This window comes from Amblyomma maculatum, chromosome 6 (assembly GCF_055883805.1).
Source record: "Amblyomma maculatum isolate TAMU_Amacu chromosome 6, ASM5588380v1, whole genome shotgun sequence".
Classification (NCBI taxonomy): Eukaryota; Metazoa; Arthropoda; class Arachnida; order Ixodida; family Ixodidae; genus Amblyomma; species Amblyomma maculatum.
Window position 1 is genome coordinate 155088536 of NC_139349.1, and position 16511 is coordinate 155105046.

The 16511-nt window shown below is 44.9% G+C and overlaps 1 protein-coding gene across 1 annotated transcript in view; it reads right to left on the reverse strand.

Annotated features, from left to right (window-relative positions):
- The window catches only part of LOC146187110 (uncharacterized), a 151646-nt gene extending 138432 nt beyond the window's left edge, over positions 1 to 13214 (reverse strand). The window contains exon 1 of the mRNA XM_084608182.1: positions 13070 to 13214. Within this exon, the coding sequence (XP_084464308.1) occupies positions 13070 to 13214 (145 nt within the window). The remainder of the gene's footprint in view (positions 1 to 13069) is intronic.
- Between the last annotated feature and the right edge of the window lie 3297 nt (positions 13215 to 16511).

A 16511-nucleotide genomic window follows, 5' to 3' on the forward strand; every position in this document is an offset into this window, starting at 1 on the left:
ATGCAGAACGACAGGTAATCCAGGCGGAAGTGACAAAAATGCGGGAGAAGAACATTATTGAGCCATCTCACTGTCCCGGGGCTTCGCCCGTCGTCCTGGTCAAGACAAAGAATGGCCCGTGGCGCTTCTGTGTAGATTACCGTAACCTGAATAAAATCACTACAAAAAAGGTGTATCCGCTTCCTCGAATAGACGACGCCTTAGATTTCCTCTATGGAGCCAAAGTCTCCATATTGACCTGCGATCTGGCTATTGAAAATTGCTGCGGATGACCAGAACCGGGCAAAAAGACTGAGTTTGTCACTCCGGATGGTCTACATCAGTTTAAGGTTGTGCCTTTCAGCTTATATAAAGCCCCAGCCGGTTTCGAATGCATGATGGACTCCTTGCTGCAAGGATTTGATTGGTTCACTTGCCTGTGCAATTTAGATGATGTAATTGTGTTTTCACCCACGTTTTCGTCCCACATAACACACCACTCTAAACTTCTTTCACTCTTCCGCCATGCCGGGCTACAGCTAAAATCTTCAAAATTCCGTTTCGCCCATCCTCAGCTCAATATATAGGCCATGTCGTCTATGCTACCAGAGTTCGTCCCGATCCAGGCAAAATCCGAGAAGTAAAGGACTTGGACCGGTGCCCCGTTCGAGCAATGACGTCCGAAGTAAGTTTCTTGAGTCTTTATTCCTACTTTCGTAAATTCATGCAAAATTTTGCCGACATTGCTCAGCCGCTCACAGATCTTATTAAAAAGGATTACGTTTTTTCTGGGGGTCCTCGCCCTGGACCAAGCCTTTTCCCAGCTTATAAGAAAGCTCACCACCGCATCGGTCTTGGCACACATTGATGTGTCAGCTCGTATACGGAAGTCCGTACTGATGCCAGTAGCCATGGCATCGGGGCCATCCTTGCCCAAGGCCAATCCGGTACCCATCGTGTAATTGCCTATGCCAGCTGCCTCCTGTCCCCTTTAGAGAAGCAATACTCCATTATCGAACGAGAGTGCTTGGCCCTCGTCTGGGCTGTTGGAAAATTTTGAACCTACCTATATGGCAGGCCATTCACAGTTGTCACAGGTCATGACGCACTGTGCTAGCTTTCTTCTCTGAAGGATCCAATTGGTCGCCTCGGGCGTTGGGCGCTACGACCGCAAAAATTTTTCTACACTGTTATCTGGCCTGGCCTCTACCGCTCAGTGCGCCGTTACGTTGGTGCTTGCGATGAGTGTCAGCGTTGCAAGCGGCCTGCATCTGCTCCCGCTGGCTTTCTTCATCCCATCGACATACCTCCGGAGCCGTTCGACCATGTCGGCTAGGACCTTCTTGGCCCTTTCCCGGAGTCCACTTCTGGTAATTGATGGGTTGCAGTAGTCACAGATTATGCCACCCGGTACGCGAAACGCGCGCGTTCCCCACGAGTACTGCCGCTGATGTCGCCCACTTTCTTGTTCACGAGCTCCTTCTTCATCATGGAACTCCCAGCCAACTGCTCACTGACCGTGGCCGCACCTTCCTTTCAGCAGTTATGGACGAGATTCTTCGCGCTTGCTCAACTAAACAGAAGTTGACGACCGCTTACCACCCACAAAATAATGGCCTCACTGAACAGCTCAATCGCACTCTCACTGACATGCTCGCCATGTACGTCTCCTCTGATCACCGTGACTGGGACATCGCCCTCCCGCACGTTACATTTGCATATAACTCATCCCGCAATGACATTGCTGGCTACTCTTCGTTTTACCTCTTGTACGGCCGTGAGCCTCAACAGCCGCTTGATACTTTGTTTCGATCATGTATAAAATGATATATGAGAACATGTATAATATTATCTAGTACGACAGCCTGTGATCTATCTAGTAAGATATTTGAGTTCAGTTTTGAATCCAGAGAAACTGTGCATATTCATTGGAAACAGCCAAACACGATTACTAAATTACTTGCAATTATTAATTGAAGATAGATCACGATAAATAATGCGTTTTGATACCGACACTATATTCTGCTAGAGTACTTTCAGCGCCCCCCCCCCCCCCCCCCAAACGTATCCAAACGGATTACAAAAGAAATATAGAGATGCTTTCTTCCCGGTTTATGGTTCGAACACGGGACCACCTTCAATCCGGAGCAAGTGCTCTATCGACTGAGCTAACCAAGAATGTTTTTTCTTTGTTGCATGGGAAAACCAAGAAGGTTAGCAGATCCAGTGCTGCACCGCGACAGCGAATATATCAACTCGAAGTGGGTAAGAAGTGGGAGCGAAGTCTTAGGCCCGTGCTTGAAACCTTAAGCGTTTATAACAATGCAGAGCAACAAACGCCGGCCAGTGAGAAAAATAAACGAACAGTCACGAAATTCCTCCATAAAACTGGCTTGCCTAGGGTATACGACGCAGAACAGCGAAGCTTACAGCGCTCGTTTCAGAACCGTTTGTGTTTTATGGGGTTTAACGTCCCAAAGCGACTCAGGCTATGAGAGAAGCATAATTATTGTGCATGGCCATTCCCTATCAATTTTCTTTTTTTTTTTGCGCCGTTTACCTTGAAACCGATGTGCGCTTGATATCATTAATAGTTTGGAAGGTTGTATAAATTGAGTGTATGGATTAAGATGTAATTGCATCTGGTAAGAGTGAAAAGTATAAATTGAGCGAAGCGAAGAGTGCAAAATTCTGCCATGCCCTTATAAACCGCGATAAAAAAAAAAAAAACAGAGTTGACAAAATACTTACAGTTGACAAAATTCTATTCCCTAGCGGCATTTGGAAATATAGTAAATTCACAAAGTTTAAAACTGCGGTCAACAGTGAACACAATTTCATTGCGAATGACTGTTGCGCATATTTCTTACGTTCAACATCAAGAGCTTTAGACGCACTTTCTATCGACACGTATACAACTATTGTTAATTCAACGCTTCCATCGTACGTGATTCAATGTACTGTATCCAACATATGTCAGTGACAAAAGGAGAAACATTACTCCGCGCCCTCTCTACCTTTCTTCTATCGCATCCTGCAGACGGCTCCCGTATTAAAGACGCTTATTAAATGGTTTACCTAACACTAGTTTTATATATAATGTCCTGACATGACATGTAAAAATTTTAGTGAAATTCAACCATTTGATACGCTTTGGTAGGTACATATATCATATCTAAGGCGGCTAAAAACAATGATTAAATACTTGTAATTAAGATACTCTTGTCAATGTTATACCATTACCGCGATGGCGTTAAAGGACCCGTTCTACGGAAATTCTCCGTAGGCATTGCCGTTGTGGGCGTTGTGAGTGACAAATCGGGAGCATTTGTCACTCACAACGTTGTGAGTGATTAATCGGGAGCTCTGGCAACCGGTAGTTGTTGGGGGACATAACCAGGAACTGATTGTTCAGAGGGCCATGTGACATAGCCATGTTGGTAATTGCTGCTGACTCGACTACGTCCTGCATCCCTCTGACCAATCAGTAGCCAGCCATGGGGCTGCAAAGGGGGCTTCTTCGTTAAGATGGGAATTGAACCGTGCCGTGCTCGAGTCAGGCATGACCCTCTTAAACCAATAAAGACGTTTGTACTGCTTGTTTATAGAGCGGAGCTCCGTATCTACGTCGGGTGGTCTTTAACTAACTCAATATGACAGCACTAGACTGTAGGCTAACATTATGTCTATTAATAGAGGCATATACGAAAAGATAGGGGATTCAGATAATAGCGAAGTGGATTCGAACAGGGGTCGAAGCCGGTAGAAAGCAGCCATTAAATGCGGTCGCGCCATAACCATGAAGCAGTGTAGAAATCAAATTTTGATGCCATTTTTCTTCTTGTTAATGATGCGGGGGAAATGTCTGTATATGAATCACCACGTGGTGTTTGTCTACAACTACTAAATAATTTGTATTCGAAATTCCTTTCCTTACCACTTTCGGTTTAGGTTTCAGCAGCCGGGAGATGGCTGTGACGTCACAAACAAGTCAAGGTCAGGCACAGCATGTGAAAACAGCGACATAATCGCTGAATCTTCACTTGTTTTGATTACTGTTCAAGTGGCAGGCTGGTTTTAGCATTGTGTAAATTAAAAAGGTGCAGCGGTGGCGTAGCGGTAAAACATCCGCCTCGCATGCAAGCGGACCGGGGTTCAAATCCCGGTGCCGCGCAATTCTCCACCGGATGAAAAAATAAAAAATAAAAAAAAAATCCGCGTGTCGATGGAATTGCATATACAGGTTTGGGGTGCGACCTGATGCCGGTGAACACCTCCGGCAACGCACTCCCTCACCAGAACAGGAGTTGGCCACCCTGGTGCAGTAATTGGCCACAACCTCCTATAATAAGCTCCATAAAACCCCGGCCCTCAGTCACCAGCGGCTGCGGAACAACTGACCACGGCGGCGGTCAGACCTGTGACGCAGCAGGGGGTGCTAAGAAAGCCTGGCTCCGCTGGACAGGCCGCCATTGGAAACTGACCCTGGCAACGTTTAATGCTAGAACCCTAGCTAGTGAAGCTAGTTTAGCAGTGCTGTTAGAGGAACTAGAGGGCATGAAATGGGATGTCATAGGGCTTAGTGAGGTTAGGAGGCCGAATGAGGCATATACTGTACTGAAGGATGGGCATGTACTGTGTTGTCGAGGTTTACCAGAAAGGCGACAACTAGGAGTAGGTTTCCTTGTCAATAAGTATATAGCGGGTAATATAGATGAATTCTATAGTATTAATGAGAGGGTTGCAGGCATCGTAATTAGGCTTAATAAGCGGTATAAACTGAAGGTTGTACAGGCCTATGCACCTACATGTAGTTATGATGACCAGGCAGTTGAAAGCTTCTATGAAGATGTAGAATCGGCAATGCGAAAAGTAAAGACGCAGTATACTGTACTAATGGGCGACTTCAATGCCAAGGTAGGAAAAAGCAGGCAGGAGGCAAGGCAGTAGGTGACTATGGCATTGGTTCTAGGAATAGCAGGGGGGAGTTACTAGTTGAGTTTGCAGAGCGCAATAACTTACGAATCATGAATACCTTCTTCAGCAAATGGAAGAACCGAAAATGGACATGGAAAAGTCCTAACGGAGAGACTAAAAATGAAATCGACTTCATAATGTGTTCAACCCCCGCCATTGTGCAGGATGTAGAGGTAATCGGGAAAGTTCGATGTAGTGACCACAGGTTGGTGCGGTCCCGAATTAGCCTAAATCTGAAGAAGGAACGCAATAGATTAGTAAGAAAGAAACCCATCAACGAATTAGCGGTGAGGGGGAGGGCAGAAGAGTTCAGGATCTCGCTACAGAATAGGTATTCAGCTCTAACTGAGGATGGCGACATTACCCTAGAGGCAAGGAACAATAATTTCAGAGATATCATTACTGACTGCGCGGTAGAAGTAGGCGGTAGGATAGTTAGAGAGGATACCGGTAAGCTGTCTAAGGAGACGAAAGATTTGATTAAGAAACGGCAGAGTATGAAAGCTTCCAATCCAACAGACCAGATCGAATTGGCCGAGATATCAAAGCTAATCAATAAGCGCAAGGTGGCCGATATAAGGAAGTATAACATGGAGAAAATTGAGCATGCTGTAAAGAACGGGGGAAGCCTTAAAGCGGTAAAGAAGAAATTGGGCATAGGCAAAAACCAGATGTATGCGATAAGGGACAAGGCGGGCAACGTCATCACTAATATGGACAAGATAGTCAAAGTAGCCGAGGAGTTCTATACAGATCTCTACAGTAGCCAAAGTAGTCAGGACCGTAATGAGATTGGCGGTAGGGAAAAACAGTCGGACGTTCCACCAGTGACAAAGGACGAGGTCAAGAAAGCACTAGAAACTATGAAAAGGGGGAAATCAGCTGGAGAGGATCAGATAACTACAGATTTGCTGAAGGACGGGGGGGATATCGTGCTAGAAAAACTGGCCACCCTGTATACGCAGCGCCTGGTGTCATCGACGGTACCGGAAGCATGGAAGAATGCAAACATTATCCTCATTCACAAGAAAGGGGACTCTAAGGACCTTAAAAATTACAGACCAATCAGCTTACTGTCTGTTACGTATAAGGTATTTACTAAGGTAATCGCTAATAGAATCAGGACAACCTTAGACTGCAATCAAGCAAAGGATCAAGCAGGGTTTCGGAAACGGTACTCTACTATCGATCATATCCATACCATCAATCAGGTGATAGAAAAATGCTCGGAATATAACCAGCCCTTATACATAGCATTCATTGATTACGAAAAAGCATTTGACTCAGTTGAAACCTCGGCGGTGATGCAGGCATTGCGAAATCAGGGGGTAGACGAGCCGTACGTGAAAGTGCTGGAAGATATATATAGTGGCTGCACAGCAACCATAGTTCTGCATAAAGAAAGTAACAAAATTCCCATAAAGAAAGGTGTTAGGCAAGGAGACACAATCTCCCCAGTACTATTCACAGCTTGTTTAGAGGAAGTATTCAGAGACTTGGAATGGGAGCAGTTAGGGATAAGGGTAGATGGAGAATACCTCAGTAATCTGCGATTTGCTAATGACATTGCCTTGCTAAGCAACTCGGGGGATGAACTGCAAATAATGATTGATGATCTAGACAGGAAAAGTAGAAAGGTAGGCTTGAAAATCAATATGCAGAAGACTAAGGTAATGTTCAACAGCCTCGGGAAGGAACAGGAGTTTACATTAGGTAGCGAAATACTGGAAGTAGTAGGCGAATATATCTACTTAGGACAGGTAGTAACCGCAGATCCGGACCATGAAAAGGAAATAACAAGAAGAATAAGATTGGGATGGAGCGCATTTGGCAAGCACTCGCAGATTATGACTAGCAGCTTACCGGTATCGCTCAAGAGGAAAGTATACAACAGTTGCATCTTGCCTGTACTCACCTATGGGGCTGAAACGTGGAGGCTAACCAAGAGAGTTCTACTTAAGTTGGGGACAACCCAGAGGGCTATGGAACGAAAAATGGTAGGGGTAACATTAAGAGATAGAAAGCGTGCAGAGTGGGTCAGAGAAATAACTCAAGTTAACGACATTCTAGTGGAAATTAAGAAGAAGAAATGGACATGGGCAGGACATGTAGTGCGAAGAGAGGATAACCGATGGTCGCTGAGGGTAACAAACTGGATTCCAAGGGAAGAAAAGCGTAGCAGGGGGCGGCTGAAAGTTAGGTGGGCGGATGAGATTAAGAAGTACGCAGGGGTCAAGTGGATGCAGCTAGCACAGAACCGGGTTAAGTGGAGAGATATGGGAGAGGCCTTCGCCCTGCAGTGGGTATAATCAGGCTGATGATGATGATGATGATGATGAAATTAAAAAGACACAGGAACGATTAAATCGCGGTTTTTTGGTCCCTCTCGTGACCTAGACTTGACTTCGACATCACAGCCATCACTTAGCTGACGAAACCGAAACAAATTAGAAAAACATTTGGTTATAAAAAATTCTGTGGTTGTAGGCGAATATCACGTAGTTATTTGTGCACAGCAATGTTATACTGATTAATACAAAGAATAAAACTCGAAACCCAAAAGTAGTGTGTCTTTATACTCCCTTAAGACGTAAATTAAGTGTCCCCTAAATTTTAATACCTCATTTAGTATTTTCTCATAAATTCCCCGTCTTAACGGTTGCGGCAGTGCGGCAAAATGTATATCGGTTATGGCATCTAACACGACCTATTGCCTTGCACGTGCTGGTTCAAATTTTGTCGTTCATTTTCAAGAAGCCCTACTCTCGATATCTCCATCAGACGAAACATCAACCATCCTTTTATTTTACGATTTCGATGTTCCGATCAGAATTCAGTCTAATCTGTCTCTCACAATAAAGAAAAAACTTTTGAAGTAGCTCTATTATTATCTCTATGAAATTTAGTTTATCGGAGCCTGTTTCCGCCATTACACACCAAAAAGACTTCTCTTCATACATTTTAGACTTCATGCTAACTTCCTTAATCGATGCGCTTTTATTCCTTGTGTATCTTCGAAGCCTGCGTGACCACATACAAATTCCCGTTTCACATCGAAGTCGAGTTCGCTGCCCAGAATAGAAAATTATATAAACGTGTTATGAAAAACGGTACTAGAAATCTTGAACTACGAGCTTCCTGTAATACATGATACGTGCCCTTATAGAGACGTTGAAACGGCTCTCTGTTGCAATAGCATCAATAGGGTCATGCCGCAGACAAGCGTTCGCAGAAAGTGTGTGCAGAATGTGCCCGTTCCCATTCGAAAAAATTGCCCTCCTTTGATTCCCACATTCGATTTAGTCAGAATTTGACAAAATTGACGCCTAAACAAATTTTAAGTACGGCCAGTTCAATGGAGACTCTAACATTTGCTTGGCCTCTTCCAAACATTTGGGTCCGGGACCATCGAATGTTGAGCTGAATATTGAGAATATTGACAATTTGACTAAACTTAATTTATAACCTAATTTGAGTAAGGCCGATTCAATTGTGACCTCCGAATTGAGGTGGGCCACCTCCGAAATTTTCCCCTACACCATCAATACATGAGCTCGTCAGTATTTTACAAAAATTGGTGTCCAACGTAATCTGACTATGACAAAGTCAGTGGAACCTTCCAAATTTAGATGGGCCAAGCCTAAAAATTAGCCTACCAAACACCCGAAATTTGACTTTTTAGGAATTGACCAAGAATTGGTGTCCAATATATTTTGACTGCGGTAAACTAATAGTGAATTCAAAATTTCGGTGGGGCACCCCAAAAACGTGACCTTCTGCCGCATTCTCCGCGCTTGGGAGACTACATGTAGCCTTGGAATTTTGTTTCAGCGTAGATGCTTGAGTCTAAGTTGCGCTGTTATTCACATTGAAATTGCAATCACGAAGGCTGTTCCTGGTTTGAGGTCGATCGAATTGAGAAAAATTGCTTTCGTTTTGATGCGTAGTTCGTTCGGAGATAAATTTCGATGCAGAATGAACCATATTATTTATTTTTGCAGCGTGATCAATAAAACACTTTTCACATGAAACAAAAATTGTGCGGCGCAATCTACCTTTTATTAGCACACACTCTAATCAGGCTTTCCCTCACAAGGCCATCACGTTCGGCAACCGATAAGTCATGCAACCATTTCGAACACAAAGAATGCGGCAGGTTTCCTGTCTCCTATCAAAACGTTATACTGAATATGTGCCAGAGTTCCTTGAGCATATCAGTACTGGCATTATAAAACATTTAAGAAAATTTGTTATGGGGTCATGGGCGAGGTTGACCGGGTCCTCAGTCAGGGACTTGGTGGGATGAAGCCGCTGCCCGAGTTCTGGAAACCAAGGGCCTTTGTGCCGCTAGGTCTGCGACGGACAGGCCCTCCTCTCTATCCGCCTACGATAGGGTTTTCTTTACGGGGTGAGACTCGTTTTTTTTTTTTTTGACAAGCGTATACCAGGTTGGAAACTCTGCTGCGAAAGGTGACTAGTTTTACTTTGTATTTTTTGAGGACGAATGGATGGATTGAATATGAGAGCGTCCTATTTGCAACGGGGAAGGGGCAATTGCCACCATTCTCGTTTCTTTTTTGTTTTTTCTTCCTTCAGTCGTTCAGTCGTGTCTGACTCTTCGTGACCCTATGGACCATGTCACGCCACGCTTTCCGGTCTCTCACCATCTTCCCAACATCACACAACTTCATCTGCAGTGCCTCGAGGATGCCATCTAACCATCGCGTTCGCTGCCTAACCCTTCTCCGGCGACCCTCAACCTTTCCCAACATCAAATCTTTCTCCAGCGACTCCTCTCTTCTCATCAGATGACCAAGGGAGCTGAGCTTACTCTTTAGAATTTGACCCTCCAATGAGCAGTCAGGGTTTATGGTCGACAATATCGACTGATTTGATCTTCTGGCAGTCCAAGGAACTCTCAAGAGTCTTCGCCAGCACCACAATTCAAACGCGTCAATTCTTCGGCGGTCAGCCTTTTTCACAGTCCAACTCTCGCATCCATACAACCTTATATATCTTGTTCCTTATATATCTAGAATGTTGTTATACATGGATCAATTATATAGTAATTTCAGCACTTAAGTATATATTTCTACACTTCTAACTTTATATCACCTCTCTCCTTGACAGCCACCAATCATCGAATTGTTCACTTTGTTGTTGTTTTTTTATTTTTTTTTTTTTTGCTAACTTCCACCGCAGATTCACCGACCCAGTCACTGGAATCTTTAAATCGTAGGGCCTAAGGGAGACTGACTCTACATGCATCGACATCCGGATCGATACCATCACATTTGAGTTAAGAGGTTCAAATCGTTCTACGAATGCACCACACAGTGAACATGTGTAATCTTCCTAGTAATTTTTTTTTCTAGCTCCGTGTTCTAGGCACTCTGATTTCGCTTCAAAGAGTAGGAAATTACCTCTGGAGTTATCGAAGAAAATGTTTTTCACTAATCTCCCTTTTCTAATTTCGATATAGTTCTTCACTCTGATTCTTTTCCGAATTTATTCTATTTTTACCTTTCACGTTTTCTTTTTTACCTCTTCTTTAACCCTACCTATTTCTTCGTCCATGTGTCCTGCATACTTAGTGGCTAGTTTCCTAGTGCTTTTCCCCCATCGTGAGTCAATGCTTTTTAGGTATAGGTACTTAAGTACTTTAGCTGCCCACCTGTTTTCGCCTAATTTTTTCCAGGTTTTCCTAATATAATATTATTCTACTCTGAGCATTTCGCCTCGTTTTTGGTTTTGCCGTGGGCACGCAGTGTTAATCGCCTGAAAGCTGATTTATGTCTAATCTCGACTTTACTACTGTCTTTATGGAAAAAATGGCATTTCTGAAAGGCGCCGTGACACTATAATTCTTTTCCAAGTTTCCCTCAGTACCTTATACCTATTGTACCCTCACAATATGCTTTCTTACGTCGACATCGTTTAGCCCTTTTGCCCTAACAGACTGCTCGTGCTTTTTCATGTATCTCTGTCCTTCGTTTCCAACACTCCAATATATTTATATTCTCCCACTTTCGGTATTTCATGGCCTTGAATGTTAAGCCCTGTTTGGTTGAAGGATTGAAAATGATCACACCCGCCTTAAAACTGAAGCCTAGAGCGTACTCAGCATCTCGACAAGGATGATCCAGTTTTGACAAGCCTTCTTGGCTACGTGCTTGTAGCGTCATCTAGTAGCAGGTAATAAAAGCTGTTCGTTATTTTCGCTCTTGCTTTCCAATGCCATACTTCTTCTGCCTCTTAGTTATCTTTACAGCTGTACTCTGCTTACATATGTTTGCTACTGCATCTTTTCTACCGTTTTTACTGCCAAGTGGTCATGCATTCAATTTTTTTCGCTTATTGCCTCTATCAAAATGTGATGGCCCCTTTTCGACGAAGCGAAACTAGGCGGCCGTGTGCTGTGCGATGACAGTGCACGGTAAAAAACCCCAAGTGGTCGAAATGTTCGAAACCCTGCACTACGGCATGTCTCATAGCCTGAGTTGCTTTGGGACGTTAAGCAACACAAACGAAACCAATCTAATGGCTGAGGAAGCCAATGTTATCTGTAATCACCTGAATTTCAACCAATTTGAACCACAATGTTTTCCTACAAGGCCCTATGGGAAATTTCACAACTGGTAATATTGAAGCTCTGAACAAGACCAATCGGTCGCAATTTTGTGGCTCTGTCGCCCGGCTGGCCCAATTAGGTGTGAAACGCAGACCTATCAGCCGAAGGAAAACATGAAAAAAGGTTTCAAAGCTGTTTTCTAATTTAAAATGCGTTTATGTTGTCATTCGGTTCTGATCGAGCAGCCGTGTTCATCCTGGAGGAGATTGTGAAAGTACTGACCGTCATTGAAAAGGTGGAGCATTTAAATGAAAAAGAAACTACGATACGAGGGGGGATAAGAGTGGTTAGTGCGATCAATCGAAAGGGACGTAAGCAAAACTTTCGAAATGTTTTTCCCGCATGACAAAGCAACTGAGCAGGCCGTCGGAAGTTAAGCGTTTCCGGTTGCTTTCAATGGCATATAGTACGCAACGTCATTCAGGAGGCAGTTATATTGTGTTAAACATCCCGATAAATTTACTTTATGAAGCCTGACACCGTGCTCCCCCCCCCCCCCCCCCAAAAAAAAAAAAAAAAAAATCTCAATATTGTCACGGGACAACGAGGACAAAGTGCTGTGCTCGCGTGAGGATTGTGGAGAACGCGAGGACGACGAAGTGTGGGTGGTTCATGCTGGGCGCCGCTGGCCTGAAGTCGCTCGTCTGTGGTCAGCTACCTAATTGTAAATAGGTAAATATTTACAATTTGCATATTTACAATAATGCATATGTAAATATGGTTTGGTTGGTTTGGTTTGTGGGGTTTAACGTCCCAAAGCGACTCAGGCTGAGAGAGACGCCGTAGTGGAGGACTCCGGAAAATCCGACCACCTGGGGTTCTTTAACGTGCACTGACATCGCACAGCATACGGGCGCCTTGCTTTTAGCCTCCGTCGAAAAGCGGCCGCCGAGGCCGGAATTTGATCCCGCGCCCTTGGGAACAGTAGTCCAGCGCCGTAACCACTGCGCCACCCCGGCGGGGCGCATATGTAAATATGCATTATATTTACATGGCGTGACGTGATATGGTCCATAGGGTCACGAAGAGTCGGACACGACTGAACTGAACTGAAATATGCATTCTGAAATAACAGAAGGTTATCATGGTGCTCAAGAGGATCGAGTCAGTGGATGAAAATACGACGTTTGACGAATACAAGGTGACCACACCTGATTCAAGAGACTTTTAAGCGAAGCTGAGCATGCGAGGAGTTTCCTTTCTCGCAGTGAGCCCGGTTTGATTGACAATGGTGACCATGATGGCTAAACCCTCCCATAACCAGAGAGCATCTCATTTGGTCCCGTGCAGGCAAGCAGGAGAAGGAATCGTAAGGGCACGAGCGCTGCATTCTGGGCACGTGAGCGCGGTTTCCGATGGGATAGAAGCAGCAGATGATAAGCAGCTGGCCAAGATGCACTGCCGCTGGAAATATGCGCTCTATATGGCAGCAACGAGGCAGCGGCGGCGCGTCTCCTACCACACGAAAGGGGGTACACCCACCGTCGTCGGTCTGGTTATTGTCGATGGCATAGTCGTAGTCGATCTGTGGTCTGGCGGCGGCCTCCACCCTGCTGACCGTGGTGTAAAGCAGCAGCAGCAGTAACAGTAGCGCCGGCGGGAGCCCGACGGCGTCGGACCGGCCCATGTCGTGGTCGGCGGGCCCACGGATGAAGGCGCGTCGCGGCCGAGCCCTGCTTTTGAACTCGCCCTCCCCCCTTTACGCGAGGAGGACGAAGCGCCATGTGCGGGACCTTTTTTCGTCGCCCGCAACTGAAGAGGGCAAAGCTCGCTGACGGCCAAGCCAGCGAGTCAACTGCAAAACGCAGCTCTGATTTCGGAACAGATGAGAGGGGGCGAATCTGTGCCCACTGCCCCAGTGGAGGGCTGGGAACGGGCCTAAAGTTGGACTCATTGATTCGCGTGCATGGCTGAAGGACTCCGCGACCAGAAGCGACTTAAGGCCGAAGCCACTCGTCAGGAAGCGCGTTCATTGATATTTCATCCTTTTAGAGCCTGTAGATGGCTTTGACGACACTAGCGACTGATACAGATAAACATGTCAAAACGCTATTCAGAAAAATTGTAGCATCTGGCCGAAAAAACCGAGGATTAAAATTATTTTAGTTTCTATTGCTTCTGCCCAAAAACGTTAACGTTTGGCCTAGCTGTCGTTTGGGCTTTACATTTCTCTTATTTAGAAGAACACGGGAGCTAGGGATAGACAAAATTACGGAACCATGTATACACAAGTCTGCACAACTACAATTACAAATGCATTTTAATGCGACGGCATTAAAGGTCCTGATACACCGAAAATCCAACGTGTACGTCGGCTTTGGCGTTATGACCAAAACTTGCGGGAATAGGCAACTTCTAGCTGGTAGCTGGCATGGCCAGGCAGATTCTTCAATTGTTTGCGCAGCTTGACGACACCACATGATACTAGAAAACTGTCAGGAGCTGCCAGCTCAGGTTGCTCATTTTGAGGTGAGAAGTGGGAAAAGAATCAACACTTTCTAGAGCTCTTGGATGTCAAGTTACGCACATGACACTATAGGCTACGCTGGCACGTTCATACGTCTTCGTTAAAGCTGGTCTTTTATATGTCGGATGGCCTACTACGCTAACGTGTCATACCCTCAGAGGCGGAGCTGAAGTGTCCTTCATAATGTTTCTGAACAAACAGGCAGGAAACTATCAGACTCTGTGGCAAAGCAATTTCAGGTATGTATTGTGAAGAATAACACATTTTTCACACATTTGTCTGTACTTTTCTGATCAACGCCTTCAAGATTTCATAAAAAGTTTATTCATATAGGTTTCACAAACAGAATTAGTAGTCCGCAGTAATTCGCGTTTCGATCCCTTCAGACGTGTAGTGATGGGCATTAAAGCTTGGCGGCCGTCACATGCTGGCTGCAAGAACTCATTTAAGCCGACCTTCTTCCATGGCAACAAGTACACAGATGCGACTGAAAGACTCGTGAACAAAGCTTTATCCTCTTATTTGCTACTTAAGTGACGTAAGCGCAAGATACTTCAATCACGTAAGCGTAAGAATAAGGGATGTTAAAAGACATGGATAATTTCCCGGCATATACATAGCATGGCCCTTCCGTCCAAAGCCACTATGCATCATGCAGAACAGGAGCGCAAAAAACCAGGACACAAAGAACACATAGAAACAGCACTGCGCTGGTCCTGTTTCTGTGTTCCTTGTTTTCTGTTTTTTTTGCGTTCCGGTTCTGCACGATGTTTCACCGACTCACCCAGAAAAAGGTATTAATTGACACTATGCCGCAATTTTAATGGGTGCATACCCGAAATTCTTTCAAATAAAATCGCAGTTTAACCAATCGACCCGTAACGTCCACACCGTTCAATTGTGTTTTAAAGGGTCTGTTTTAGCGGTTCTGGTTTCTGCGATTTTTGGCAAGGGCCGTAATAAAACAGAATTATTTAGCTGTGAAAGCAATAATTACCCATTTAAGAAGAAAGCGCGTATGGTGAAGAAAGTCCTTCAAGGAGCTTCAAATAAAACGCGCTAACGATATCATGAACCACTTTTACTCATTTTGGCAAAGCCTGAAGTGCAAAGAAGACAAGGACGTGAGAGAGACATGTGAGAAAACGCTTTGTCCTGTGTTTCCTTCACGTTCCCGTATTTTTTGCGCTTCATCTTGACCAAAATGAGTAAACTCAGCCCTCAAAAATCAACTTTGCTGACCAACTTTTGTTGTCTGATTTTCCGTAACGCATTCGTTCACAATGTCGAAATTGGCGAGACACTGGAGAGTCGTAGTAGATTCGCACGTTGCTGGTGAGGCGTGGGAGTGTCCTGTCTGTTCGTTGAGTCTGGAAGCGTTCCGGACACAGTAATATGGGCACTTTTTGCTCATGTAACTTGAATATATACACTTCGCATACTGGTGACCATGGCGTCTGGATGGAAGCGGGTTGCTCAAAAACGTTTGACTTTTTGTATATGCTGATGGAGCATGCGACAAACCTGCAGAAAAACGTTCTCCCTCTCGTGCCGATTTCTCTATTGATTGTTTTCTGGCACGAGAATTTTCGGCGATGTCGAGCACTGACGCAGGAAGGGCAGCCGACGTTACTCGCTGCAGTATCACCGCCGCAGTTAGCAAAGAAAGAAATTTAAAACGTTGCGGCGCAATCCTTGTCGTCATGGGCGCTTCCACACCACTTTCATTCTTTCATACCTGGGGGAAGCTTCGGTCCTATATAAGAACCACTGGCACCGGAAACGGTTTTCTGAGATCTAGGTGACCGTAATCTTTGTGAACCCAATATCAACCTTTTGATGTTCCTTGGTGTTGGGAGCGAATGTCAGCACATCCAAGTTGTCAGGTTTCACTGACGGTTTCTTTCCTGAAGAATCTACACAACACATCAGTCGCCTCTCCTGATCAACACCTTAAAGTCTCACATAAACTAAAAGATTCCTCGCTGGGTACCCATGTTGGGACGTCCTTGGCTGCCCACGTGCTCTTAATGCGTGAGTACGGCAGTCAGAATTTCCCTTTTAAATGACCTGCTTGAGATCACTGCAGGAGGAGGTCGACCTGCTCCTCTGTGAAAATATGTAGATTAATCCTAACTAACCGAACGAATCGGCCCTCTTCTCTGTAGTTGTTGAAGAGCCGCGAAACGAGATGTGATTTCGCTCTTTTACATCGACCTCCTTCTCTGTTGGCGAGACTGCAGCCAGAATTCCAACTCCTCTTTATTTGTGATGACTGATCAGTTTGAAAAGCTCACTGTCCACATCGCCGATATCATTCGCTACCTCGTCAATGTCCACAATCGTAGAAGACATCCCCACTTGGCGATGGATGAACTTTTAAGGCAAAACATTTATTGGTTCATGATTGGAGGGGGAAAAGCCTGTCATCGGAGCTTGTTTGTACGAAGTGGTAAT